At 48.2% G+C, this 27,448-nt stretch overlaps 12 protein-coding genes across 12 annotated transcripts; 9 read left to right on the top strand and 3 right to left on the bottom strand.

Annotated features, from left to right (window-relative positions):
• Positions 1-411: 411 nt before the first annotated feature.
• On the top strand, positions 412-2,314 carry FIESC28_10021 (uncharacterized protein; the record flags this gene model as incomplete). Its single annotated transcript, XM_031164156.1, has 2 exons — positions 412-975; positions 1,028-2,314. 2 exons carry the CDS (start codon positions 412-414, stop codon positions 2,312-2,314), a joined length of 1,851 nt encoding a protein of 616 aa, XP_031011786.1.
• A 346-nt stretch (positions 2,315-2,660) lies between these two features.
• On the top strand, positions 2,661-3,515 carry FIESC28_10020 (uncharacterized protein; the record flags this gene model as incomplete). The annotated part of the gene is made up of 1 exon (XM_031164155.1): positions 2,661-3,515. The coding sequence occupies one exon, from the start codon at positions 2,661-2,663 to the stop codon at positions 3,513-3,515; it is 855 nt and encodes a 284-aa protein (XP_031011785.1).
• Positions 3,516-4,267: 752 nt separating this feature from the next.
• On the top strand, positions 4,268-4,682 carry FIESC28_10019 (uncharacterized protein; the record flags this gene model as incomplete). The annotated part of the gene is made up of 3 exons (XM_031164154.1): positions 4,268-4,362; positions 4,416-4,557; positions 4,605-4,682. 3 exons carry the CDS (start codon positions 4,268-4,270, stop codon positions 4,680-4,682), a joined length of 315 nt encoding a protein of 104 aa, XP_031011784.1.
• Positions 4,683-6,001: 1,319 nt separating this feature from the next.
• Positions 6,002-7,434, top strand: FIESC28_10018 (uncharacterized protein; the record flags this gene model as incomplete). The annotated part of the gene is made up of 2 exons (XM_031164153.1): positions 6,002-6,150; positions 6,204-7,434. 2 exons carry the CDS (start codon positions 6,002-6,004, stop codon positions 7,432-7,434), a joined length of 1,380 nt encoding a protein of 459 aa, XP_031011783.1.
• Positions 7,435-7,749: 315 nt separating this feature from the next.
• On the top strand, positions 7,750-13,514 carry FIESC28_10017 (uncharacterized protein; the record flags this gene model as incomplete). Its single annotated transcript, XM_031164152.1, has 8 exons — positions 7,750-9,904; positions 10,276-10,290; positions 10,341-10,493; positions 10,544-10,911; positions 10,957-11,563; positions 11,613-11,808; positions 11,857-11,923; positions 12,564-13,514. The coding sequence occupies 8 exons, from the start codon at positions 7,750-7,752 to the stop codon at positions 13,512-13,514; spliced, it is 4,512 nt and encodes a 1,503-aa protein (XP_031011782.1).
• A 24-nt stretch (positions 13,515-13,538) lies between these two features.
• On the bottom strand, positions 13,539-14,573 carry FIESC28_10016 (uncharacterized protein; the record flags this gene model as incomplete). Its single annotated transcript, XM_031164151.1, has 3 exons — positions 13,539-13,726; positions 13,778-14,003; positions 14,061-14,573. The coding sequence occupies 3 exons, from the start codon at positions 14,571-14,573 to the stop codon at positions 13,539-13,541; spliced, it is 927 nt and encodes a 308-aa protein (XP_031011781.1).
• A 2,045-nt stretch (positions 14,574-16,618) lies between these two features.
• Positions 16,619-17,767, top strand: FIESC28_10015 (uncharacterized protein; the record flags this gene model as incomplete). Its single annotated transcript, XM_031164150.1, has 3 exons — positions 16,619-16,663; positions 16,712-16,996; positions 17,042-17,767. 3 exons carry the CDS (start codon positions 16,619-16,621, stop codon positions 17,765-17,767), a joined length of 1,056 nt encoding a protein of 351 aa, XP_031011780.1.
• A 25-nt stretch (positions 17,768-17,792) lies between these two features.
• On the bottom strand, positions 17,793-18,617 carry FIESC28_10014 (uncharacterized protein; the record flags this gene model as incomplete). The annotated part of the gene is made up of 1 exon (XM_031164149.1): positions 17,793-18,617. One exon carries the CDS (start codon positions 18,615-18,617, stop codon positions 17,793-17,795), a length of 825 nt encoding a protein of 274 aa, XP_031011779.1.
• An 801-nt stretch (positions 18,618-19,418) lies between these two features.
• On the top strand, positions 19,419-20,225 carry FIESC28_10013 (uncharacterized protein; the record flags this gene model as incomplete). The annotated part of the gene is made up of 2 exons (XM_031164148.1): positions 19,419-19,701; positions 19,825-20,225. 2 exons carry the CDS (start codon positions 19,419-19,421, stop codon positions 20,223-20,225), a joined length of 684 nt encoding a protein of 227 aa, XP_031011778.1.
• A 198-nt stretch (positions 20,226-20,423) lies between these two features.
• On the bottom strand, positions 20,424-21,257 carry FIESC28_10012 (uncharacterized protein; the record flags this gene model as incomplete). Its single annotated transcript, XM_031164147.1, has 1 exon — positions 20,424-21,257. The coding sequence occupies one exon, from the start codon at positions 21,255-21,257 to the stop codon at positions 20,424-20,426; it is 834 nt and encodes a 277-aa protein (XP_031011777.1).
• A 1,120-nt stretch (positions 21,258-22,377) lies between these two features.
• Positions 22,378-23,979, top strand: FIESC28_10011 (uncharacterized protein; the record flags this gene model as incomplete). The annotated part of the gene is made up of 2 exons (XM_031164146.1): positions 22,378-23,835; positions 23,887-23,979. The coding sequence occupies 2 exons, from the start codon at positions 22,378-22,380 to the stop codon at positions 23,977-23,979; spliced, it is 1,551 nt and encodes a 516-aa protein (XP_031011776.1).
• Positions 23,980-24,596: 617 nt separating this feature from the next.
• Positions 24,597-27,124, top strand: FIESC28_10010 (uncharacterized protein; the record flags this gene model as incomplete). The annotated part of the gene is made up of 5 exons (XM_031164145.1): positions 24,597-24,664; positions 24,715-25,035; positions 25,253-25,719; positions 25,779-26,103; positions 26,149-27,124. 5 exons carry the CDS (start codon positions 24,597-24,599, stop codon positions 27,122-27,124), a joined length of 2,157 nt encoding a protein of 718 aa, XP_031011775.1.
• Between the last annotated feature and the right edge of the window lie 324 nt (positions 27,125-27,448).

Raw genomic sequence — 27,448 nt, 5'->3', positions numbered from 1 at the left:
CGTGGTGGGTCTCAAATACTTCATTGTGCGGATCCGACCTAATGAGTGGTGCCCAAGTATTAGCTAGGGTTAAGCTGTATGCAAATATCCATTGGAGCCTATCTCATGGCAAGGTGCTATCTCCGCCTAACCGGCTCGACAAATACATGTCACTTAAGCGCTTAGCCACAGTCCCGCCTTTTGAGGGGTCAAGCGAAGTAGAAAAATGTTTCGTACATAGGACTCTTGCAGCCATTGATAGTTCTCATGAGCTTGCTAAGTCGGATTGTAGAATATGGTGTAATAGCTGCCAAGCCACAATAAACTCAAGATTTATAAGATCCACACTCAGCTATACTTCGACTTGCGATTGATCTTTCAGAGTCAACTTTGCCATTCCAAGGCTCCAACGACTGCCCTGGTCGGGTTATGATGAAGAAAGCTCAATACCGGTACCGTCCTTTGGAGGATGACGAGACAATTCGAATACTGACACTAGAGCCTGGCAATTACGACGAGCCACTCCTAGGTAGACTAGAGGTTGTTCCGATCAATTCTCCAGGGAGCTATGAGGCATTATCCTACGTCTGGACAGATCCAGAACTACCGAATAATACACACGAGATCCTGATTCAGGACGCTAAAGGCGGGGAAGGATTTCTTGGATTTGATGGAGGGTCTGTATCTGCAGCACTCCGTTCTTTACGATCTCCCAGAGTATCACGTCGAATATGGGCCGATCAGTGTTGTATTAACCAGAAGGACCAAATGGAAAGAAGCAAGCAGGTGAAATTCATGAATAGAATATATCGCGATGCAAGTCAGGTCCTAGTATGGCTTGGTTTGGATACGCAACAGGTAGCATCGCCAGCTTTCGGTCTCGTCCACGATCTAGACGGACTTCTCGACAATCCTTCCTCAGACCTTGGCGCCCGCTTAGAAACGTACATCGCGGATAAGCGAAAGCCGTTGCAAGCGCTAACAAACCGGCCCTGGGTAAATATGTCGACACATATATGGTTATTTGAGACACTGATGAACAGAATAGTTTAAGCGCGGATGGATTGTTCAAGAGATTGGAACGGGAACGCCAGCGACGATGATATGGGGCGAAGCCACCTTGGACTGGGACAAATTGGCCACAGTTTGCGAGAAGCTCAAGTGCTATCATTATCTCCGTAGCACATTGGGTATCACCACCTCCGACATATCCTTCCTATTCCGGCGGTTCGTTGAGCCCGATGAAAAGACATATCATGCGAACCGCTTCAACTTCGTGTACGAACTCCAGCGAGCGCGTCATCTCAAGTTCAGCGATGACAGAGACCGCATCTTTGCATTTCTTGGTCACTTCTCTGTTTCATCTCATCATCCGCTGAGCTGTGGACCGCTTTCGATTACTACAGATTACACAAAGACAGTCGAGGAAACGTATATCAACACAGCAACCCAAATATTACAACAAAGTCCAGCGTCACTCTGCATCATGCTGGCAGCAGTGCAGCATCGTCAAAAGATTCTTCCCACGACTCTGACCGAGACTGAAATATGGCTCAAGGACAAGCACAGGCTTCCCTCCTGGGTGCCAGACTGGAGATGGTCTGAGGGAATCATATTAGCGGAGCCGATCTGCCCTCATCGTGCGCACAGTGGCAGTTCGCCAAACATGGTATTGGAGGAAGCTGATCTCATGCTCCGGGTTCATGGAGTTCAGATTGATGTTGTCAAACAATGCACCGGAAAGCTGAGCTCGCGGGACTTTTATACCAAGAAGACCTCCGACCAATCTCTAACAACGCTGGAGTGGCTCTGGAAGGGGTTATGCAGAAAAGCTGACTTCAATTTGAGCGACGCCTACATAAATTCAGAAACGGCATTTTTCGCTGTCGTGCAAACGTTGAGCAACGGATGCGTACAAGCAGCAGGACACAACTCTACACCATACCACGAAGTACCGAAAGAGGTATGGCTGTGCAAGGCAGCGAGATATCTCATAGACACCCACCAAGGATCAACTGCTATATCAGAGGAGGTTAAGAGGGCTGCAGAAATGCCAGATTCTGAAAGCAATTGGGATCGATGGGCAACTTCAGCTTCCGCGGGTCGAGTCTTTGCTACGACTCAGAAGGGATATTATGTGCTCGGCCCAGCGGCGTTGGAAGGGGGCGATATTGTGTGTGTCTTGTTTGGTTGCAAAGTGCCTTTCTGTCTCAGACCTATGGGCGGGCGCTATTTGCTTGTTGGCGAGTGCTATGTGCATGGGTTGATGAATGGCGAAGCGATGGACATGTTGACTCGAAATGAGCTTCAAGAAAGGGTCTTCGATGTTGTTTGATGTCTTACTACAGCCTTGGAAGCTAGACATTAGTCTCTGCCTCCCTGCGTCAAAAGACGGAGCCCCGATATCACACAAGTTGTGATAAAATGTGTTTGTGGCATATTGTGTTCACGACCTCCTCACTTGTCTCACAATTATTGTTCCACAGCATCCCGCTGAGACTAAGAATGCGGGGACGAGTAAGCCGTCCCTTAATGGAGATCGATGCTAGCCGCTAGTGATGGCGTCATCGAAAATGTCAGGACTAGATCGCGTCTTATGCTAAATTCTCACAACTCAAGTAACATATGTGAAATGCTCTTGTGTTGGCAGTCAATTATTCAAGTTTTGCTCACCCTTCATAATGTCGCATGATGTTGTCTCCCATTCCACCCGCCGCGTTACAAGGTCGATGATGAAGAAGGAACCGAGCCCAGAACCAGACACCAACGTCCTCATCAAAGTCACCAAGCAGAAGAAGTCGCCTCGGAAGGCCTTAGATCTTGTCTCATCAGCATCCCGCATTCCCCCGATCACCGCAACCAAATTCGGCCTCATCCAAGAATCCCTCTCCACAAACCTCTACGCTCTACTCGTCGCCACAGTTCTCTGGAATCGTACACGCGGCACCCAAGCACGGCCCGTCTTTGACAAACTCATCGCCAAATACCCAATCCCAAACGATCTTGCTGCAGCATCCTTTACGGATCTCGCTGATCTCATTCGGCCTATCGGGTTGTACAATTCACGGGCGGCAAGGCTCATTGCATTTGCCAAGACATGGATTGAACATCCACCATGCAAAATAAGACGGTATAGGAAGTTACACTATCCTTTTAAGGGTGATGGGCTTGATGTAGGCAAGGATGAAGTGCTGGATGTAGATGATGTGAGGACTGGATGGGAGGTGGCGCATCTACCATCCCTTGGACCTTATGCAATCGATAGCTATCGCATCTTCCACCGCGACATGTTACGAGGTTTAGCAAAAGACTGGAATGGACAGGACGCAAAGGCAGGTTTTGAGCCAGAGTGGAAGCGAGTGGTGCCACTGGATAAAGAGCTCAGGGCATTTCTTCGCTGGATGTGGCTTAAGCAGGGATGGATATGGGATCCTGAGACGGGCGGGAAAGTTAAGGCTTCGGAGAAAAGAATGGACAGGGAAAGGCTAAGATCAAGGAGTTTGACTCCGGAGGGGTTTCGAGTTGTCCGACGGTAGTACTGATGTATGTCTCGGTTCTTGATACTGGATCATTGACCCCATGTTTGAGAAACCCGATGCACCGCGATCTTGACTGGTGGAATCATCTGCCGTGTCCCGATACTGCTCTGCCGTGTCTTACAGTCTGAGCTCATCCCTTGCATGGCTGCACGGCATCTTCAATGTAACCGTAGAGTAATTAACAAAAATAATATCAGTCAGCTTATACTGTCTAAATTAAGTTATATTATCTACCTAAGCTATACTACATTCTCTCATGATCTTGTTAGTAGTAAGGTAGTAGGAAATCAGTAAGATAATTCGACTTGTAATACGGATATGTGAGTAGCTAAGTACTTCTTTATGGATTGACCTTATTTAACGCATTTCGGTAGAGGGCCAATGGATGTTACTTGCTCCGACGTAAGGGATGCATCGAAGCTCTCTTCCTATCCCTGATTTCGTGGTGTAGAACGTTGATACTGGATCTGCATCTGCTGTAAGATTCCAACCGCCAAGCAGGTGAGGTGAACATCATGTCTCACACAATGGTTACCTAGGTCAAGTACCAGCTCGTATGACGTCTTGATATTTCTTGTTCGAGATCTACAACAGCGTGAATACGCATGCATGAGTTAGAATACCGAAGATGATTCATCTATAAAGAGCCGGCGCTGGTGCCTTCTTCCTTCTCTCATCATCCCTATCTTCACAACCATCTAAAGCTCACCAACACTCTACTTCTGACACTTACCAATCTCTCCTTCACAATGAAGTTCTCCGTCGTCTCCATCATCCTCCTCGCCCAAGGCATCGCCGCCATGCCCTGGTCTAATGGCAGAGCCATAATGGGCGAAGAAATCACGTAAGTCCTTCCTCTATCCAAATACCTACTTCCACTAATTGAGCTCTCGTCAGTCTTCGCATCCAAGTTTCTGGCTCATCCGCCAACCGAGATGTCAAGACATTTCCCAAACCTAATGGACGTGTCGACTTCAGTACCGAGGAAGTTCGTCTCAAGGTGTGCTGGTCTGAGGAGCCTAAGTGTCCTGAAGGATGGGTAAGTCAAAAACACCTATGTTGGGGTCAGTAGCTGACTTGATACAGAACCCTAAGAAATTCGGTGACGGTGATTACGGTTGTTGGACCTGCTGCAAGTCTTTTGACGAGGACAGATATCTCTAAATTTTGATCAAGTATTGCTGAGAGACTAGCCCGGACTTGGAAAGGCAGGTACATGGGATGAAATAGGACATTTGTTACTGTTTACTATGAATGTCGAGACAGTTGATGAATTCAATATCAATCTCATCTCTATTCACTAGTTTTAGATGCCGAAAGAATACTGTTCAATGGCTACTCAAATGCATCTCTAGGGTATGACATGTGAAGTCTCGGCACTGTTCACCCTCACTTCCCCATATCCACGCAAGAAGTCCTAGACCAAAACTGAGGGACGGTATAACGTAATACAAACATCACCGTTCTTTCAGTCTGGGGAACACTGACGAGTACGTATACAGACCAATAACGCTCAGATGATTGATCATCAATTAAGCTTCTTCCGCAGCCAAGATCCTCGGCATGCAAGTCGTAGGGCGTGGCTTGATACCGTAAACCATATATAAAACCCCATGCCTCCCGTCATTGCCTACCTCTCGAGCCTCCCATGTCCCCATATGAGCTCCATCAACACACAGACTCTGACTCCCGTTCTCGACCTCTGCCCAGACCATCTCCACTTCTTGGGTCTGGAGTACATCTAGTTCCCCCGGAGAACAGCTCCACCCTCAAACGCCTAGAACCATTTGGTCGGACCGTGATCGGCGCCCTGAGTCATTCCGAAAATGGACTAATCTTTCCACGCTAGAAATTCTTTAGAAAGAATTTTTCTCGGCAGAGGCTGAAAATTCATGATGCCAAGTTGAGGCTCAAGTGAGGCTCTTCCCATCCATCTCTCCATCATCACGATACATATACTCAATCTCAAGCTGTATAGACAATGAAAGAAGAGTGACCCTCAATCTGGGGAAACCCTTCGGTCCCTCTGTGGAGAGAGTCTGGAGCCGAGTCCTTCGCGGTATTCCACAGTGGAACCTCATAACGTAAAAGTTTGCAAATTCAATCTGAAGCTCTTCAAGATCTGCCCACATTATCACTTTTATCGCTTGCAGCTGTCCGATCTCGCCTGATCCACCGTGGCATTTATTCGAGTCCTTTAGCTCCTGTTCTTGGTCTAGATGCTCAATTGCCCGAGTTCGGTGCGCGATGCGCCCCTCGGCCTCCCCCGATGTAATGGTTTCTCAGTGGGCCGACTAACACTAGAAGCTTTTTTTTCTCGTAGCGCTCTCGGCCAATTTTGCCCCCAGAGGGATCTGTAGTCTTTATTTAAAGGAAGTGGTTTGCTGTTGGAATTACCTTTGTCTCAATTGGCTTTACTGTTCTTTTTACTTTTAGTCTTCTGCGTTGTCTCTTCAACACGCGATATTTCTTCAACAATCGCTATGAGCCACGACGAACATAACAGCGCTTCGGCGCAAGAAAAGGGCATCAGCGAAGCTCCTCCCGCTTTCGACCTTGCTACAAGAAAGGAAGATGCTGTTATGGCTGGCGAAGAAGCTGAGCTCATCGAGTACAAGCACTTGACGTGGTGGTATGTTCAACCATCTTTAACATCTAATACAATCACATACTAACACATCACAGGCAAGGTGGAATCGTCCTCATCGCCGAAACCGTCTCTCTGGGCATTCTATCCCTCCCCTCCGTCCTCGCCACCGTCGGTTTAGTCCCCGGCATCATCCTCATTCTCGTCATGGGTTTCCTGTCCACATACTCCGGTCTCGTCCTTGCCGAATTCCGCGAAGCATACCCTCACGTCCAGAACTTCGGTGACGCAGTCGAAGTCATCGGAACGTCCATCGGCATGGGTCGCGTGTTCCAAGAAGTCTTTGGTTGGGCGCAGGTCATTTTCCAGGTTTTCGTCATGGGAAGCCATCTCCTTACTTGGACCATCTGCATCAACACTCTTACCGGCAGCTCCACTTGCACTATTGTCTGGGCTGTTGTTGGACTTGCTATCTTCTGGGTTCTGAACCTTCCTCGTACACTCAAGTACACCTCTTGGATGTCCATGGCTTCTTGCATGAGTATTACTCTTGCTGTGCTGATCACCGTTGGTGATGTTGCGCATGAGCGACCTATTGGATCTGGAAGCATCGTCATTGCGCAGGAGCTTGGCTTCACTGGCGCTTTCCTCGCTGTTACCAACATCGCCATCTCTTTCTCCAGCCACTCTTGTTTCTTCACTGTTATCAACGAGTTCAAAGAGCCCAAGGACTGGCCCAAGGCTCTTGCTTTCCTCCAGATTGTCGACACCACTCTTTACCTCCTCGCCGCTATCGTCATCTACGTCTTCGTTGGTCCTGACGTTCCTTCTCCTGCTCTTTCCGCTGCTGGATCTGCCACCATGCGAAAGGTCATCTGGGGAATTGCCATTCCTACCATCGTCATCGCTGGTGTTATCTACGGTCACGTCGCCTCCGCCTACATCTTCCAGCGAATCTTCCGCAACACCAAGCACATGATCCGCCGCACCAAGCTGTCCACCTTTGCCTGGGTCGGCATCACCTTCGGTATCTGGGCTCTGTCCATGGTCATCGCCGAGTCCATCCCTGTCTTCAACAACCTCCTCGGTCTCATCTGCGCTTTGTTCGCCAGTTGGTTCTCTTACGGTCTTCCTGGTATCTTCTGGCTCTGGATGCACTATGGAAACTGGTTCAAGGATGGGAAGCAGACTTGTCGCTTCGTCGCCAATGTCGTTCTTTTCCTGACTGGTTTCCTTATTTGTGTCCTTGGATTATGGGCTTCTATTGAGGCCATTGCTCAGGGTGGAAGCAAGCAGCCTTGGTCTTGTGCCAGCAACGCTGCTGAGTAATTTTATAGTCTGTTGGAATGATGATGATTAGAAAGAATATGCATAATACCCCACGTCGTTTTAGTAATAATATTGAAGAGTACTTTAAACTCAATCTGTCCCTCAGGAAACCATCTTGCTTGCTGTGTTTGTTTGTCTCCGGATAATGATGAGTGATCAGCCTGCAGCATACACGTGACATAATCGCGGGATTTATGTATAAACACCTACAAGATCGCCCAAGTTAGTGTCGCAGTATTTGTCAAGCGGTACTACTATCCAATCTTACGATATCCGATTAACTGCTAAAAACATACTGTCGTTCAGGAGATAGATATGACTTCGCCAGTTGACGAATGGCTTCAGCAATGGACATATAATGCCGATTCCGACAATGATAGCACCTCGGCCTTCCAGAGTCTCGAGTTCTTGTGCATGCGATGCCGCGACCTAAACCTTTCAATGGAGAAATTCATCGTCAACGAAACCTTGCAAGCCTCGGGAAGTTCAGTTGTGACTAGCTTCGACCCTGTTGGTTTTGGCTCACTGGAATTTGCTTGTCTCGATGAGATATACGCTAACCGTATACCCTGTCCACTATGTTGCCTCATTTACAACGGCAGCCGTTCTGATGATGGGTCTGGCGTTGGTCACGATGGGTTGAACATAAAAGGAGAACGTGTTTTGTGTAGTATGGAGTGGCACCTTGATTCGAGGTCCCCGACTTCGGGAGCTTCAACTCGGAGACTTCGAGTGTTTAACAAAGCGGATGAGTTTCCAGAGTTCTACATCATTCCTCTTCTAGCGAATTGGTCCGGCCGGCCATCGAACATGGCCAGAAACAAGTTCATCACCTCATTCGACTTCGAACTCGTATCAACGTGGTACAAGAGCTGCGTATCCTGTCACTCAGCGTGTGGGAACAAGAAAGAGCACAAAGGCACTGGTTTCATACCGAATCGACTTATAGATGTGCACTCTTTTCGTCTTTGCGAATTTGACGACGTGATACGCCCTCGCAAGATGGATTACGCTGCTTTAAGCTACTGCTGGGGCCGCCAGGCCCCGCTCGTGACAAGAAAGGACAACATAGACGAGCATAAGCAAGGTATCCAGTCCGACCGGTTACAAAAGACACTACTAGATGCCGCCACGGTCGCAAGAGAACTCGGCATCGGTTATATCTGGATCGACGCACTTTGCATCATACAGGATTCACCTGGAGACTGGGAAAGGGAGGCGAAGCAGATGGATCGTATATATACGGAGGCTGCGCTAACGATCTGTGCCACCGCCGCTGACCCTTCTCACGGTATCCCTGGCATCCAAGGCAAGCGCAGACTCTTTCCCCGGGAACTTGACATATACGGGGGCCTGAAGTTGACTACGTTGCCTCCAGTGGCTAAGATCATTAGTTCAACTCCCTGGGACTCGCGAGCTTGGACATTTCAAGAGCGTCTGCTATCTAGGCGATGTCTTATATCTACTCCAGAGGGACTAATCTGGCAGTGCAAGTCTACCACGTGGAGGGAGGATATGGACGTTTCTTTGGACAAAGATCTATGGACTTTGGATGTGGTGGGTTCGCCTTTACAAGCAATTCAAGGCAACCCACTACGCAGCTATACATCGAGCGCAGAGATATACTCTGGAAGATATCTGACTTTCAGAAAAGACAAGGTCATGGCTTTTGAAGGAATTAGCGGAGCTCTTGAAAGACGTCTTGACTCGGCCTTCCAATATGGCATGCCCCTTCGGTATCTCGACTGGGTGCTGCTATGGGTGGAAAGGGATAAGTTGAAGGATAATAATCGCTTTTTATATGGTGGTGATGTTGAGCGAACAGAGTTTCCCAGTTGGTCATGGTGTGGCAGGAACAGGCCCATCTATTGGCCGAGATCGTTTCTCGAAGGAACACTATTCAATCTTAGCGACTGGTTTGCTAATAGGACTTGGATTATTTGGTACATCGGCGGATCCAATTGCTGGAAGCTTGTCTGGTATGGAAATGAGGAGTTCAAGAGCAGTTTAAATCGTTGGGACGGATACATGTCGAGCCAATCTGACTGCTATGGCCGATCCCAAACCGCTGCGGGCTGTCGTTTCAAAGCACAAGTCCATCGAGACGATGCTGCGGATCTAGACGATCACCCGTTCCATCCTGACTTCAAAGGCCGTCTACTCTTCCAGTCATTCACAGGCCACTTTGCCCTATCCCGCAAAACCATGTCGAAACCCACTTCCCAGGAATCCCGATTGCATCAATTCGGCCTCGCAGATAGCCACGGCGATTGGTGCGGAACTGTCACCCTTAACAAAGACTGGTATAATCGCATTGGTGGCATTTTCGAATTCGTTGCTATTTCTGAAGCTAAAGATTTCAGTATGGATGAGCTTGATACGTGGACTTATTATGTTTCTGAGGAAAGGCACCAGGCGGAGTGGTATTGCTTCTATGCGTTGATGTTGGAGTGGAAGGAGACGGAACATGGTTTAGTGGCGGAACGAGTTGGACTTGCCAAGATCTTTCAGTCTTCGTTCTTTTGTCGGTCGTTGAAAGAGTGTTCGTGGAAAACGATAGTTTTAGGTTGATACAGATCCTCTGTCTTGTACACAACGTTATGTGACTAGGCCGTTCTTAGATATTGCCTGTTTGGGAAAGTCTCGCCGATCCGTCGTTAACCCCGCCCGTCATCATCGCCGACTCTTACTCACTTCATCCATCTTGGCCTGAAGCCAGCGATTGGACATATACTAGCCCTATAACCATGCCAGTACTAAGAAAGCCGTGTTCAGAGTGCAAAAGTAAGGCATTCCCCTCCATATAGAGACCACCTAATTAATTGTGATTGGCCACTCTAGGCAAGCACCTCAAATGTATGTGAAATCAGTATCCCCATGGAGGAAGATCGCTAACAAGCTTTCAGGCGACCAGAATGCAGACAAATGCAATCGATGCCAAACAAAAGGGCTGGAATGTGTGCGTACTTCGGCTCGTGCTTTCAGACATGGCTCGTCAGCCAAGTACGATGCCCAATTCTCTGGTGCACAGAGTTGGGTGAATAGTAATGCAAAAGAGTGTACGTGATCCCATACTTGACGTTTGCTAAGATACTGAGAGACATGCTAGTTCGTGTTCAGACAGGACCTAGGAGATCAACCCAAAGAATTGCTGTTGAAGACCACACAGACACAGGGTCATCTTCGGGATCACCGGGGATAGCACGGCCTACAGATAATTATCCTTCCAGCACACCTCAAAATCAGAGCTTCGACCCGGCGTTCGACAATTCCCCCTATACACCACCAACATTTTTGCCATCCAATACCGACTTCCCAGGTTCATTCCCCATTCAGCCTTTTGGAAGTTCTCAGCGAGGTCCTTCATGGGGTGGTCTACTACACACCCTCGAACCACCACAAGGTAGAGACGTACCTCTAGAAGGCGTTCAAGAAGCATGTCTGCTCCGCTACTTCATTGAAGATCTATCACCATGGGTACACTACCAACTCCCCAGAGTATACTGCTATTAACATCTCCAGTTCGATCTAGTCGACCCCCAAAGACGCTATCAACTCGTTGTCCCCGAGCGAGCCCGTCGTTATCCGCCCCTCCTAAACGCCATCCTCGCCATGTCCGCTCGTCATCTGTCGCGTCTTCAAAAGTACAAAACTCCCCATGGAATAGTTTACCGCGGCCAACCGCTCCCCAATCTGACTCCAGGTACAGCGGTAGAATACATGTTGAAATGCATCCAAGTCCTAAAAGACTTTCACACAACTCAAGATGGGGAAATTCGAGAACTCATTGTTACGACGGCTGTTATACTGCGACACTTTGAGGAGTTGGATGATCAGGAAAGTGAGTCAGGCACGGAAGTGGATGAGGGTGTAAACTTTCTTGCCATTCTCAATGCTGTCTTGAGGAGTTTGACAGCAGATGATCTGAGCCATCGGAGGGAGCTGCTCAATGCGTCTTACTGGATTGCGCTTAGACAGGAAGTTTATTATGCACTCTTAAAAGGCTTCGCCCCGCAGATTGTTGAGCCGCCGGCGGAATGGGTTGATATATCGCCTGCGAACAAGCTTGTTTCGCATACGAATCAGGTCGCGAAGTGGTTATTCAGTGATAATTCTGAAAGTGGATGGCGTAAGTACAGTCCCTTCATTAGCAAATCCAGGACTGACTAGCTCTGCAGAAAAGCTCAAAGAGCAGGAAGAGTATCTTGATGAGTACGTCACCGGCCGTTTCGCGCCCATATTATATCGCCCACCGGATAAAGTCTCCGGCGAGGTCTTCCCAACGATGTGGTTTGCGTCACCTATTGCTCTTACGGGCATGCAGCACATGATGATAGCAAAGATGATTCTACTCGCCGAATCACCACTTCTCTTGTAAGTCTTCCTCCTCTCCCTCTTCCCTTTCGACTAACATCGTAATAGACGAGCTGAAGATGTCCGCGCAGCATATCGCAAAGCAGAAGGAGATGTGCGGAACTTGGTCCTCGAAGTATGTGGTACAGCGGTACAACACCCGGACACTCAACCAGGTCTTGTCAATGCTACTTTGGCTATTCAGATGTATGGAAGTTATTTTACGGATCCTTGGGAGAGGGAGACTTTGAGGAAAACTGTGAGGATGTTTAGGGATTGCCAGGCTTGGCCTTTGCCGAAAGCATTGAGGGACTTTCTATAGACTGTTTTGCGGCCACCTAACGCCTACTATTGCAGAAAGAAAACACCGAATTCCAGCATCGGACTTTAGGAAAGAGTATCAGTTGATAGTGAAGTCTTGTCATACACTCGGCATAAGATTATTCCGGATCCGTGATATTATGCAGTGAGATTATAGGCAGATAGCTGACTCTCGTCTTTGTCAAGATCAGTATTGTTTCCTTACCAAGTCCCAACATTGTCTACCACCGATGCTATCAACACGGCGCAAATCATGCAGAGCATGTGTCAGGTCCAAGCGACGCTGTGATCTCGGTCTACCATCCTGCGATCGTTGTCTCGCTAGAAAGGTATCTTGCGAGTACCCTTGGGCAGATAGTAACTCTTCACTATCGACTCAAGACTTTTCTTGGGTTAATGGAGCATCCAGTGAAATAACAAACATCTTGATGCAAGACACTATTACCATACCTCAGCCACTCTCTCCTGCCATGGCGGCTTTGTTAGATGGCCTTATCAGTAGTCGAGAAACGTCCATCAGTTTCGATTTTGCAACGCCACCAGGACCACCGCTGTCTATCCAGCCTGAAGGGGCTATATCTAGCAGCAGTAGATTCCAGGCGCGTACGGAATATGTAGGGCGACGTATCGCTGCGCAGGCCGTTGCATTAGCTCAGACCGGCCAGACCACTTTCATTCACCACTCACAAGTCGAGTCTTCACCTGTTCTACAAGACGCTCTCGCAGGAAGTTCTTTGCATGCTATGCGAAATCCAGCCAATGCGACAATTGTCAAGAATGAAATCTCGAGACGGGCAGCACTTCTAATACAAGCTGTCGAAACACTGATTGCCCATTGCCCAACTGCTGGACTTGATCTTCTCCCACCCGTTCAGGCATTACTCATATATCAGTCCATACGCCTTTTCTCGACTATAGACATCACTCAACAAGCGCAGGCAGAACGTGATGCGACATATCTAGCATCATGGGCCGCAAAGCTGAGGGAAGAGTTACAACCATTTACTACCCCGAGAGATTGGACAGACTGGGTACGACAAGAAAGTCTTCGAAGGACAGTTTTATTCGTCGAAGTAATCACGGGGGTGTACAGATTTCTGAAACTCGGATGGGACACAGGCGAACGGGAAATAGACAATCTTTGTTTGACAGTCCAAGCTGCACTGTGGGAAGCCAGGTCAGAAGTTGAATGGGAAATGGCATGGACAAAATACCCACGTCTTGAGGCTACTATGTCGACCTTTAGACGCGATACAAAAGAGGCGAAACCCGAGGATTTTGATGAATTGGGAATCATGTTTCGTGCGACGTTTATGGGCTTGGAAGCACTGGAACGGTGGCTTGGTGGCGATAGAGATCTATTGAGGAAGTGGGGACTGAGAGGGCAGATTCTCCCTCAATATTGAGGTGAATAGCATATTGGGAACCCTTCACTTGGCAACTGCATACTCCAATCCATGCACCCCAACACGAAGGAAGTTCTCGTCACTTTCGATACGTTTTCCAATCTCTCCGGTAGCAAGTTCTTCGACGTCCCAAGACGACCACATGAACCGACCATTCAAGAACGCAGCCTCATCGGAAGCGGCCCATACTGCGGTGGAAGAAGGCAGACTAACTAGAATTGAGTTGTTAGAGTGTGAAGGAAAGATGGAGTGGCTCGACTTACTGTCGTCCCAGTCAAGAGTAGTTTCGTCGACTCCCAGTTCCGCGGCGGCTGGAGTAAGAATCGCGCCAGGATGGATACTGACGAACTGCACCTCAGAGACAGGCAGCTCACGAGCAAGGAGCTGGAGCAAAAGGGCGGCTGAGTTCTTGCTCAGGGAGTAGGCGGGGGCGTAGGAAGCGGCTGGAAAGTCGTGAATGGCGGAAGTGGAGATGTTGACGACATACTTCTGTTTGTCTTCGTTAGTGGATGTTGGAGAAAGGTGTGGAACAGGGTGTTATCATACCTTGCGTCCTTGGCCCAAGTTCTGCTTTCTCAGCCTATCGCAGAACTGATGCGAAGACCGAACGTTGACCTCATAAGCTTTCCAAACCTCTTCCCATCCCAGACCCGTCATCCCGCCGAACTGGCTTGTGAGCGCAGCGTTAAGAACAACAACGTCAACATCGATGCCATCTGAATCAAGCTTGTCCCACAACGCATCGACGCTAGCAGGCGTATCAATCTCGCAGCTTCGGCCTTCAAAGACATTGCGTCCGGTTTCTTGAGTGAGCTTCTCAGCAGCAGAATCAGATTTGGACTGATCTCTGCCGAGAATGATGACTCTTTCTGCACCAGCGGCAGCGAAAGTGCGTGCAATTTCAAAGCCGATGCCTCGGGTTGCTCCTGTGATGAGGATTGTTTTTCCAACTTGGGACATAGAAGGGTTGGAGGGCGAGATGGCAGGGTAGACGGCCTTATGAGTTTTGTTGGTAATGGGGAAGAGGCGGTAGCCAATTTGAACTGTTTCGTTTGCCATGGTGGATAGAAATAATGTTTTTCGTTAAATACTTCTTTAGGAATGCTGTCGCTAGATTGATAGGTATAAAAGAATCTGTGTTTGTTAACTTCAGAAGGTGGATTACTGAGCTTTCTTATAGGCAAATGAAAGGTATTATCATTAATTATATATTACAAAGCATATTTGAAAGCAATATGTTCTATTACTTGCATTGCGGAATTCCGCGTACTGGTCTAAGTGAAGCTACAATAACGCGGAAATCCGCGTGGAGATCCGCATCACCATATAGTAAGCCAATGGAAAATTGCTCAAATAGCAAGAGCTCGGCTTGAAGACTTACATTCCGTAAGCACAATAGCATATTGGATGCTTTCATTATTCAGATACTCAATCATTATAATGTACGCATCCAAAGGCAATTTGTCGATGAGGTATCCCGGAGTCATACATTCTGAAGATTTGTGTGTTCTACCCTTGCGTAAATACTAAGGCCAATTCCCATCGCCCAAGCAAGGGTCGTAAAGAGCAGTAGCAGTAATACCAATGCTTTTGAAGCATGATAAAAGCGATTTGACGAAGGGATGGTAGTGAAACATGACCCAGTCGAGCTCAGGGATTGTTTACCGTTCACATGTCTGTTCCCAGACTGCTTGTTTCCACCCATTATCTGATGGCAGTTTGACGTGCTGGATATAGTGCCGTCATGTTTGTTGGACAATTTGTAACATACACCCGAAGCCCGAATCGTCCATTTCTGCAAACTCACTCGCCCGACTGAAGTGTAGCAGAGTCCCAAGAAACAGTGTGTGGCGTTCCGGGTACGTCTCTCCCATTGAATAACAGAATGGGGTGCGACCTTAGCAAATAAGCTTGACTTTGTGATTATTTGGGCTGCCGCTAATGCAGGCTTTCTACGGCTCTTCCTATAACCTTTTCACATGTGTTGTCCCAAGCTGTTGTAGTCAGTGAAGACAGGTCTTATGTTAGTTTTCAAGTAACGACTACATCCTGTAACAATAGCTTCTCTGGATCTAAAGAGGATAACCACTCATCAATTTATGAGGTACAAGTTGCCCTTACCTGAGACCCAATGTTTTCACTTTCAAATTATTTCAGATCCGTACGGTAGTTGAGATCCCGATTGCAGAATCCGGACGTGGGTTATAGTTCTTATTTTCACTAATCCTTGCACAAAAACAGCTTGGTACTGTGGTCTAGTTGGTCATGACATCTCGTTAACACCGAGAAGGTCCCCGGTTCGAGCCCGGGCAGAACCTCACTTTTTGCCGTCTTGACAACTATTGTGTATTTTCGATAATTGCTTCTCCCAGGAAGCCTTGATTGTCTTGATACCGCATGCGGCTTATTCTTTGCATGTCAAGTTTTTTTTTTTTTTTCTGCTTGTAGAATCCGTAGGCGATAAGCTTCTCAACAGAGAACATTCTACCTACCTTTCAATAATAACCCATTTTTATATGTTCGCAAAAGATGCACTCAATAGCAGAGTCTTCGCGGGATATCTTACGAGTAACAGTATGACAAGGGAAGAATTCTCGCTATCTAACCCTGTCTGTCTCGACCTTAAACGCGAATGGTATTGTTGCTGGCTACTCTCAACTCGAGTTATCAAAAGTCCTTCGCAAACCACTCTCCACTTGCCACATTCATCAAATGCAGAAATTCCTCATCTCAACACCTTTGTTGAATTTATTATAGCTATTCCTTCTGCGAGAAGTGCCTTGTGCTGGATCGCTGGATCCTACTGTATGGGGTTAGAGTCTTTTAGCGGGTACCAGTCTTGGTAGTTCTGCCCGGATAACTACTGGAAGTGGCAACTATTTCCATATATTCCCGCTGTAACTTACCTGAGCAGGTAATTTCTTTCCTCATGTTAGAAGATCAAATGATCGGAGATACCTCGCACAACAGACTTGGAGCAAATCAACATGTAGCTAAAGATGTATAAAGAGGTCATTTACCGTCGCCTAAGTAATTAATATCACCAGACTCTGTCTTATCTCTCTGTCTCATCAAACACCCCTTCCCACTCACTCCTCATCGCCATGACTCAAACCCTCAACATCGCCGTCGTAGGCCTCGGACGCATGGTATACCGCCTTACCCCATCATCTCATGATCCATTCTAACTCACTCAGGGCAAGCGACACGTCCATACCCTTCTCTACCGCGTCCCCCGTGCTCGCATAGTCGCAGTATGCAGCTCCCTCGAGCACGAAGTCACCTGGGCAAAAGAGAACCAAGACTACAAGGACTTTGACATCGCTGTCTACAGCAGTTATGATGAGATGCTTAACCATCTTGGTCTTCAAGCAGTATGGGTCTCTACCAGCACGGACGTTCACTCGAGTCAATCGTTGGCGGCTATTAATAAGGGACTTCATGTTCTTTGCGAGAAGCCTCTCAGCACTGATATAACCGAGGTATGCACTATCTACCAGCTTATGTTCAACTACTAACACTTACAGGCTCAAACTGTGGTTGACGCCGCTGCAAAGAACCCTCGTCTCAAAATCATGGCCGGTTTCTCCCGTCGCTTCGACACTTCCTACCGCGACGCAGCCACCAAGATCCACGAAGACAAAGCCGTCGGCGAACCATTCATGGTCCGCTCTAACACTTGCGATCTTCTTGATGACACGGGATTTTTCGTGCGCTATGCCTCTCGTAACGGTGGTATCTTCGTCGACTGCGCCATTCATGATATCGACTTGTCTCTCTGGTACCTCGGGAACCCCATCCCCAAGGCATGTTGGGCAGCCGGCACTCTGCAACACCATCCCGAGCTCAAGGAGCTGGATGATGTGGATAATGCCGTCGGAGTAGTTGAATTCTGGGGTGGTAAGATCGCTCACTTTTACTGTTCTAGAACTCAAGCTCATGGTCACGATGTGTGCACTGAGATTACTGGCAAAACGGGCAAGATCTCAGTCAATGTTGTTCCGAGGGCAAATAATGTTGTTGTGGCGGATAAGTTGGGTATTCGACATGAAGTTCAACCCGAGTATTGGCAGCGTTTTGAAGATGCGTTCGCGTTGGAAGCGAATGAGTTTACTGAAGCTGTTCTGAAGGATGAACCTGTTCCTTTGCCGATTGAGGGTGGAATGCAGGTGATGAATATTGGGCGGGCACTTCAGCATGCGCTGTTGAGTGGGGAGTTGGTCAAATTTGATAAAGATGGAAAGTGGGAGTAATTTGAACAAAATTATGGGAATAGATTCATAGGTCAGATACCTTGCGCGCAATAAAGATAGCTCCTTTCACCTTGATACCGACGCCGGAGCCCGAGGATCTAGTAAACGGAACAGCCCGCTCCCCCACAATCTTCTTCATAATCGCAGCGCCCTTCTCCCGTTCCTCCTCGCTCCAAGACCCAAACAACTTGGCACCGAACCCATGAATTAGAAGATCAGCGACCCCTTCAGCCGTCTCTTCTCCCAGATGCACGTCAACTGTAGTGGCGGTATGCACGTCGAGCCCGGCACCTGACAGCACGGCCTTGGTATGCTCAGGGTCGAGCCAGATTTCAGGCATCGGCGGCTTGAACGGTGTATCATCAGGACGGATCTGCTTCTGAACATCCTGGATTATTTTGATATGTCCCATCATCGTCCAGCCAGTGACGACGGCTACTCCATCGGGGTGGAGTGTACGCGCTATCTCCCGGGCGCCCTTGCTGGGGTCTGTGAAGTACATGATGCCGAGGTTCGTAACAGAGTGGGTAAAAGTGTCACCAGGAAAAGAAAGGTCCTCCCCAACCATAACAACCGATTGGACGTTGGAGAACCGACCTCTAGCAATGTTGACCATATTCTCCGCGACGTCGATGGCATGGATCTCAGGCTGGATTCCGGACTTGAGGATGATGTCAGTGACGATACCGGTGCCGCATGCGTTGTCGAGGACTTTGGAATCAGACGTCAAAGGCTTTAGGTCGGCAATGGAGGAGATGGCATGCTGCGCGAGTTCCCGAGTAGCTCCACCAGTGGCGGCCTCGTACTTGTCGGCGGTCTTGTTGAAGTGTTCGACGGCTGTTAATGACATGGTGGGAGAGTTGAACACGACTTTATGATAACTCGGCATATCATAACAGGGTCGTTGATTTATATAACAACTTCTGATTAGTGATATGGCAATGATCGTCTTATAAAGTTCGGAAGTTGGAGGAGTACCTGTTTACTCATCATTCCGAGGCGGACAGCTTGTAAGGTTGCGCCACTCGTAACCTAAGCATTTATCCACAATCGGCATGTCGAAACCCTCCGCGGACGGTTATGCGAACGGCTTTGGCTATTTTCTGTGCCGTAGGGAGTTTTCTTTATTCTTTTTATCTCGTCGCCTCTCCGCTTTTGTCCGATGGAACCATTTATTGACATATCTTCTAAAATTCTTGCGGCTGAAATGTTTGAACACTAAGATGTTCTGCTTGCAAGGAGCTACACCCCAATTGAATCGTTGTGGTTCGAAAGGTTTGCTGATGGCTTCTCAACCAACCTTCACTTCTTCGAATGAGGATCAAGAAAAATGAGGGCAGTCGCTCATCAATTTCAAATACGCTAATATTATCACGATCAAGTCACTTTGTTCTGTCGTCCATCTTGACTCGCGGATTCATTATTTGATGCAGGGTAAATTGACGGATATAGCATGTAATCCTTCACTATTCCCAGCCACATTTTATGCACCTTGGTCGCATGACCCATTTTCTTCTGTCCAATCAAAAAGTGGGTGTTTCACCGTTTCCCCACTCCGACTCACGACCGAGAAATGCCGATCAAGATTCTTATCTCTCACTCAACTTGAGTCCTCAACATCCCTCACCAAACCTCACAACTCACCGCAACAATGGGCGTCTTCCGCATAGCAAGAAAGGCTATAATGCCAACCCTGCTCGCCACTTCCACAGGCGCAGCATACCTCGCTTCGCAAAACCCCGTCATCTCCCCGCTCCCAGCCAACGATCCCATCTGGTCCTCACGCCTTTTCCGAAGAGCCAACCCCAACGGAAACCCCGCTACTCAGGATGTTGTTATCAAGAGAATCCCGCTAGAGAAGATTAAGCCTGAGCTTTTGCAAAAGAATGGCGACCTTGCGTTGGAGTTTTGTCGTGGTGTTTGGAGTGGTTGGGGTAAGTACCTCATTTATCATGAACTTGAGTTCAAGATTTTTGAGATGGAAGATTCTCAAAAACGGATTTGCCAAGTTTATGATTACCAATAAAGCTTGAACTCTTACTAACTTACGTGCCCAGGCTACGCTATTCAGCGCAGATATCTCAGCCTCAAGTACCGCGGTCCCGAGACAGAGGGTCAACTTTGGGATCCCGAACAACTCGCCACAAGCAACTACGACAGAGGAACTGCCATTACGGATCATTTCGAGGTGATTGAAAAATCAAAGGATTCCATCACCGTTCGTTGCGGTGACTCACCACGCAACCAGCCCTTCCGTCCCTCAGACGGTCTCTTCCAGATCAGCGCCACCATCGACAAGCAGAACGAGGAGGTTGAGCTGCGCCTCAAGAGCGTTCTGTTCTCAAGCGAAGGCAAGATTACAGGTAACAAGGGACCTATGCCTGGTTGGATGACCGAGTTGCATCAGTGGTATGCTAGGATCTGGGCTGAGACTGGTTCTTGGAGACTTCTTAAGTAAGAGTTGAAATGAGGGATTATGATATACCAAGAGAACACGGATGAAGAATTTCATAGTAGATTTGTTACAGAATAGGAACCTAAATTATTTCCTGACTTGGATACAAAGATGATAGTGGTTGATAAACAGGAACTGATGAAGGTAATGTACATTGGGGTTTTGCATGTGCAATTGCGGGCCATATCGATGGTAATAGCCTTAAGATACTATCAAGTCCACAGGGGAGTAAAATTCATTGGCTATGTCATACCGGAGGAAAAGGCCGTTAGTAGAGTCCACCGCCCAACTATACCAGTCTCCAAACATGTCGTGGCATGACAGCTTCTCACCCTTTGCCACAGGCGGCGTGCATACGATGTAGCGTGATACAGAATTACTTTCGTAAAAGCCGATTCCTGAGGTCGATTCAGACGCAACGACATAGGAGTCATCCACCTTGAGGTAATTTGTCACTGGCTCAATAGAGAAGTCTATAATTTCGAAGCCATCTTCAAGGTTTGGGTCCGGCCCAAGCCTTATTCCCTCTGATGCGTGTTGAACGACCCACTTGCCGTTAGCTGAGGTGAAGCCTGAGTTGCTGGCCCTGAGGGAGAACGTGGTAACTGATGGTGGGGCCTCAGCGGTGGTAGTGGTTTCGACAGTGGAGGTTTCGGTGAACCAGGTAGTAGTATCGGCAGTAGCCTCGGTGGTCAGAGTGATCCAGGTAGTGGTATCAGACGTGGTTTCAGTAGTGACAGTCGTCAAGGCAGTAATGTCGACTGAGGTCTGCGTGCTAGCTCTGGTAAGAGCTTCAGAGGTGACTTGAGATATTTCTGCAGTAGAAGTAACATCAGTGGAGGTAATTCCAGTAGATGTGGCAGCAATCCCAGCAGTGGTGCTCGAAAGGATCTCAGCGACAGTCGTTGTAGCATCTGTCGTGGACACGAGCTCAAAGGAGATGCTCTGTACGACACTGGAAACCAGACTTTCAGAAGGCTCCTGCGTAGTCTTGGGTTTGCAGGGACTAGCAATAGTCCCAGTGATGAACAACATGCTGGCCACAAAGCCAGGGAAAATATTCGTGCAACGCATAATGCGAACGATTGACTTTAAAACAGTGGGAAAAGATGATAAAGAAGAAAAGGGACTGCGAAGGCAAAGTAAAAATGCAAGAGCAGGAAATGCACCAGGTTAAGTCAATGTTGCGAAGGAGCTGATTGGACTCCACTGAGAAATCGATAGTCTGGTCTCGGCGACATTAGTCACCGTCATGTAGCCAATTACAGTGTGTCATTTCCGACAACAATCAACAGCGTAATTTAAGAACCGACTCAATTGCTTTTGACGACCCAAGCCTCCGGCCTTCAACAAGCGGCTACTATGTAAGGGTTAGTCGACATCGGAAAGGGCCTGCAAAGTGGGCAGAGAGGAAGAAGCCGGACCAGTTATACAACTGAGAGCTATTACGATATAAAGGTCAAGAGTGTCGCATCAACTCTACCGAATATTCCTCGAGAAGTATCTTTGAGATTCACCTTCTTCCTGCCTGTCGCAAAGAAGCGCCGCAACGATGACAGAGACGAGCGCATTGCCGAAAGACCACGGGCAAATCTACCAGAACAAACCACTCAGCTCGCCATAACGAGCACTTCGGATACGTCTTTATCTGACAGCCAAGAAGACCTGTGAATGGTCCCTCGGATACGTAACAAAACAATAGAATGTGAGCGTTTGGGAGTCAAATTGAATTGACCTAGATGCTAGTCTGATCTACCATCAAGTGACCGAAAGGTTTTGGCTTCTTGCAGTCTCAGCATGCAATCTTTCTGGTATCCTGAATACGCGTATACGCAGGAATTGCAGTGTATGAATCAGAAGAATTCACAACGTAAAAGGCCCAATGACATGTTGTAAACCTCGGAAAGAATCCCGACTTGAATCGATCTGCGTCACGATCAATTAACCTCGTTGCGAAGTTTAGGCGAACAACCTCTTCCCCGCATCGTTCCTTGATTTCACTCCACGCGATGCTACCGAACCATCACTAGGTGGAGATCGTCATCACAAGAGTGTGGGGATTTCCTGGAGTCTTGACGTCTCGATACCCCATCCGGTAAGTATTTCTACTGCCGATGTCACGATCGGCGCATTATAAAGCCAAGAATTTCCCTCAATGGCGATGGATCTTGTAGTGCAGAACTTTACTACGCCTGTCATGTTTACTCAACTCATCGGGGCGTTTGCGCTGTTCAATGCGCTGCCTCAAGTTTGTGCAGTACCCAGCGCAGCAACACCTAGCGCACAAAAGCAATGTGCGACATCGCGACTCGAGCACAAGCATAGACTGTTTGTTCTCACGGATATCAGCAATGAGCCTGACGATCAGATGAGTCTGGTCCGACTCCTCACATACGCCAATGAGATGGATATTCGAGGCATCGCCGTAACCACATCAACATGGATGAAGGATAAGATCGACTATGAAGCCGTCGTCGGTGTACTCGACGGTTACAAACAGGTCGTTGGAAACCTCAGCGCCAACGTTCCTTCGTCTGCACCTTATCCGTCGCACAAGTATCTGCTCGATAGGGTGCACAAGGGTCATCCAGTTTACGGGAGAAAGTCCCTCAACATGACAATCAGTGATGCTGGCAAGGCTCTAATCAAAGCAGTCGATGACTCAAGCACAAAAGATCCTCTCGTCGTTTCAGTGTGGGGCGGACCTGCGATCCTCGCTGAAGCCCTTCAAGAAGTCTCACGCAAACGGTCACAATCCGACGTGGACAAGTTCGTTGAAAAACTCCGTGTCTACGCAATTTCCGATCAAGACGATACTGGAATTTGGCTTCGATTAAAATTCCCTCAACTGTTCTACGTTACTTCTCTCACCGGATTTAGTGAGTACACGGTAGCAGCATGGAACGGTATCTCTGGCGAAGAATACCGACATTTCGACCAAGGCGGCCCCGACTCAAGCCTCGTTTCAAACGATTGGCTCGAAAAGAATATTCGCCTCGGGCCACTGGGATCGCATTATCTTAACTGGACGTTCATCATGGAGGGCGACACACCTGCCTACCTCCCCCTCGTCCGAAACGGCCTTGGAGACATCAACCATCCAGACTGGGGAAGCTGGGGTGGTCGCTACACTCTTCTCGACCAATCAGGTCAGTCAAACGTCTACGCTGATACAAGCGACTACGTCGTTGGCAAGAATGGACAGAGCTTCATCAGCAAGTTCGCTACAATCTGGCGATGGAGAGCGGACTATCAGTATGACTTTGCTGCTCGTATGAAGTGGACTGTCAACGGCAATTATTCCGAGAATAACCATCATCCTGTTGTTGTTGTCAATGGATCTTGTGGTCCTGCGCCTCTAACACTTAAGTACAAACCTGGCCAGAGCATTGTTCTCGATGGATCTGAGAGTTGGGACCCTGATGGTATTGGGCTCAAGTATGACTGGTTCCATTACAGAGAACCTGGCAAGTATGGACGAGGGCTTGAGGGCTTTGATCCAGCTTTGAAGATGGAGCCTATCTTGACGCAGCAGAGTCCCAATGTGAATATTACCAACATCGAAACTGACGGCAGTGTCGTTAAACTGGAAACCGCGAAGAAGCTCAATGATGTAAGTGGTACCCGAGATAGTGATTGCGCATGTACTAACTCTAATTCCCAGACGCTTCATATTATTTTTGCCGTTCGCGATGCCACAGAGCAGCCATTGGCTACCTACAGGAGAGTCATACTAGAAGCGGAGAAATCCAGTTAGGCCTACCAGGCTATGTTATCATGATATGCCAATTGAAAAAGGAATGCATCCCGAACAAGCATGGCCAGCCACTGTGACCAACTGAGGCCGGTGTTACAAAGTGATCTGACGAATGGAAATCGGGTACAGTAACATAATGCGACGCTTAGTTGTCAATAAAGGCTTGGGCTGCCTCTATAATCAGTTCGCACCAATCTTAACTGCGCCTTGGCTGAGGCGGAGAGATAGGTCCTGCCCATGGTGAAAAGCTCACATCCACTTGTTTTCACCCTTGTCAGACACCCAGCCAATGGGACACTGCGATGCCGTCTTTCGCTGTGACCTAAACCGGATGGTAAAAGCTAGCTGTTGTCATGGGGTTTGAAAGTGCAGATGCTTATGGCTATACGGGATAGCCGAGCGTACTGATTTCCATAGCTGCTGCGGGTGGGCTGTGCCACGCAATGTTACCCCCTGCAGCAAGCCACAAATTAGGCGCCTACGCTGTTATTATGATCTGACCTGTAGATGTTGACATTTAAAGGGCTAACTAGAGTGTGACGGTTGTCTTCATCATCTTTCAGAGATGAGTATCTCAACTAAATCAGGTCTCCAGTTTGATACATCACCGGCTCAACATGTCCGAAACTCACAATGATTCTAGTCCAGCGGAGCGCGAAGAAGAGCACCTCTTGTCTCCTCTGAGGTGCGCAGTTAAGCCGTCTTTCCTCAGAACTGTAAAGCTCAAATCAACAGGTCCGATCGCTTTGCCAATACAGCATACCTATCTCAATACATCCCCGAGCTAGACCCTAACAGCGCACGAGCCAAAACATTCCGGACAAAGATGGCCAAGCGATCAGCCATGTTGAAAATCCAAATGGCATCCGCCTTTTCAGTAGTCACCATATCCTCAGCCGTCCTCCTCTGGGCCATCCTCTCGTACCCGCCCGACGACCGCGGCGTCGGAACATTTCTTGTGGGCAACTGTTCGACTGCCAGTACTATCAACACTGCCATTCATGGTCTTATCAATGTTATCTCGTCTCTATTTCTGGGCGCTGGGAATTACTGTATGTAGGTCCTTATTGCGCCTTCAAGAGAGGAGATTAACAAAGCACATCGCAAGGGCACGAGTTTGGAGGTGGGTGTGCCTAGTATCAGGAATCTCAAGTACATTGGATGGTATCGCACTACCGCGTGGGTGGCTATAAGTCTTCTTGCAACGTCATTGCATATTTTGTAAGCTCCTTACCACTCTGCATCCATCATGACAAAACTGAAGATTGTTCAGCTGGAACGCTACCATCTTCACCTCTCTTCCGATCATTGCCATCCCACGAGCGATGGTGACAAGCGACTTTCAGACTGCTGGAGATAATTGGACAGCCACTGATCCTCTTCGAAACGACCATCGATGGTGGCCGCCTTCTGACGATGACGCAGCACAGCTTGGCATATCTTCACTGTATGGTTTACAAAGCCAGGCGGCCAATTTTACCCGTCTCGATCGGAAAGCATGCATGAAAGGCTTTCTCAACCCTCTAGAATCAACACGGTCCGTCTTAATTGTATCAAGCAACGTAACCTCGACACGGAACAATGGCTCCTCGCTAATCGACGGTTGGGTCACTCCTTGGGAGACATATTGGAGCTGGTCCAACGGATGGATCTGTGAAAGAAGTCAAAAAGACACAAATAACCTTAGGTATTGCACTCTAGAATGGGCTGAAAGCTTCGCGGACGATTGGACAGTGGGGGGTATGACTCCGATGGCTGTTGACTACTGCTTGGTTGGTGATGAGGCTGATATTAAAGAGAGGTGCGGTCTGCATTACAGCACGACCGCTTGGGTATCGTGTGTGTTTGCACCTTGTTTGAAAGCTTGATGGTCGTGTGGACCTGGCACCAGTACCGGAGGAGCAGTAAAGATCCCGACAGTAAGAAGGCTCGACGGACGATGATTACCATGGGGGATGCAATTCATAGCTTCCTTGAGAGGCCCGTTCCTGATGGCTTTAGTTTGATGGATACAGATGTCAAGGAAGGCGGAATTATTGTGTGCAATGTCGTCTGGAAACTACACCTGCATATTCCTTGGTCCAAGGCAGTTAGCAAACGAGTTTGGATCATCTCCGTCCTGTTGTGAGTACCTGTGGATTTCAGATGATCTCTGTTAACTAGCATCAGATTCTCCTGTGGCATCATCGGCTGTGCATACCCCGTCTGGTCATCATACCAACACCTAATCCGAATAGGGGTTGACCATGCAGATATTTGGAGTCGAGGCTTTGGAATTCACCCGGCATCGAGTTCCAACGATTTAGGACCATTAGGCGCGACCATTAACAAAAGCAAAACAGGTACTAGGCTAGCCAATATCATCATCGCCAACAGTCCGCAAGTACTGGTCAGCTTTTTGTACATTTTCTGCAACAACATCCTCACCCGCCAAGTCGTGGCGGATGAGTGGGTGCGCTATCTTGAACCTGACGGAAAGAAAGTATTGCGAGTCTCGAGTCCTGAAGGAATGCAACGCTCATCATACTTTCTCTCCCTGCCGCTCAAATACTCAGTTACACTCATGATTCTATCCATGACGCTGCACTGGCTGGTATCGCAGAGCATGTTTTTCGTGCAGACCAGTCAATTCGGTCCTGGGAAGGATGGCAAGCGTTTACCCTACTTTGACGAATCAACGAGAGGATACTCAACCCTTGGGTCGATCCTTGCGTTATCCCTGGCATTCATCATGGTCCTTCTCCTGATCGTGAATTCCATCTGCAGGAAGTATCGCGATATTCCTAAAGAGTTTCAACAAATGGGGTTTAATAGTCGGGCACTTCAAGCTGTTTGCCAGAGACAGGATGGGGATCAAGACGCTAGGTTCTTCCCCATTAGGCTTGGTGTTAGTCCCAGCGACGGGGACCAAATTCCAAGACTCATCTTTTCGACTGACATTCGGCTTCAAACGCCTGAGCCAGGACACCGATACTTACACCCTGTATTTGTACACGGGGTTAGAGATACATATCCGTTGATGGAGGGTACCAAGAAGGTAGCCGTTACTCTCTGGATGCATGTAGTCAAGCTGTGGGAGAAGCTCGTGCTAGCAATCAGGGGGATTCAAGGGTTTCACTATGGGCGGCCTGGTGGAGCGGCGTAGGTATGCAAGGCATTTAAGTGTTGATTAGCGGTACCGGGACCTAATGATGGCGAGGCGTTGTGAAGTGATAAGCCATACACAGAAGATATTTGTCAAGACATACTGAGCTAAGCAATAAACTTCAAATCCCCGTTTCCGATCATTTTGCTGATTAGTTATACTTTAGTCATCCAGAGGGATAGTATAAGAAAGAAAAGAAAAGATTTAGATGGTAGGACAGAACTCATGAGGTGATTGAATCCTACCGAGCCTTTACAAATTGGACTAAAATAAAGCCGAAGGGGGCTCAGTTTCTAAAGCTACCACAAAAGACAATAAGTATAT

The sequence above is a fragment of the Fusarium coffeatum genome (assembly GCF_003316985.1).
Source record: "Fusarium coffeatum strain FIESC_28 chromosome Unknown BRIP53273_contig_281, whole genome shotgun sequence".
NCBI lineage: Eukaryota > Fungi > Ascomycota > Sordariomycetes > Hypocreales > Nectriaceae > Fusarium > Fusarium coffeatum.
The sequence above is the reverse complement of the archived record's forward strand: the minus strand, read 5'-3'. Positions and strand labels throughout refer to the sequence as shown.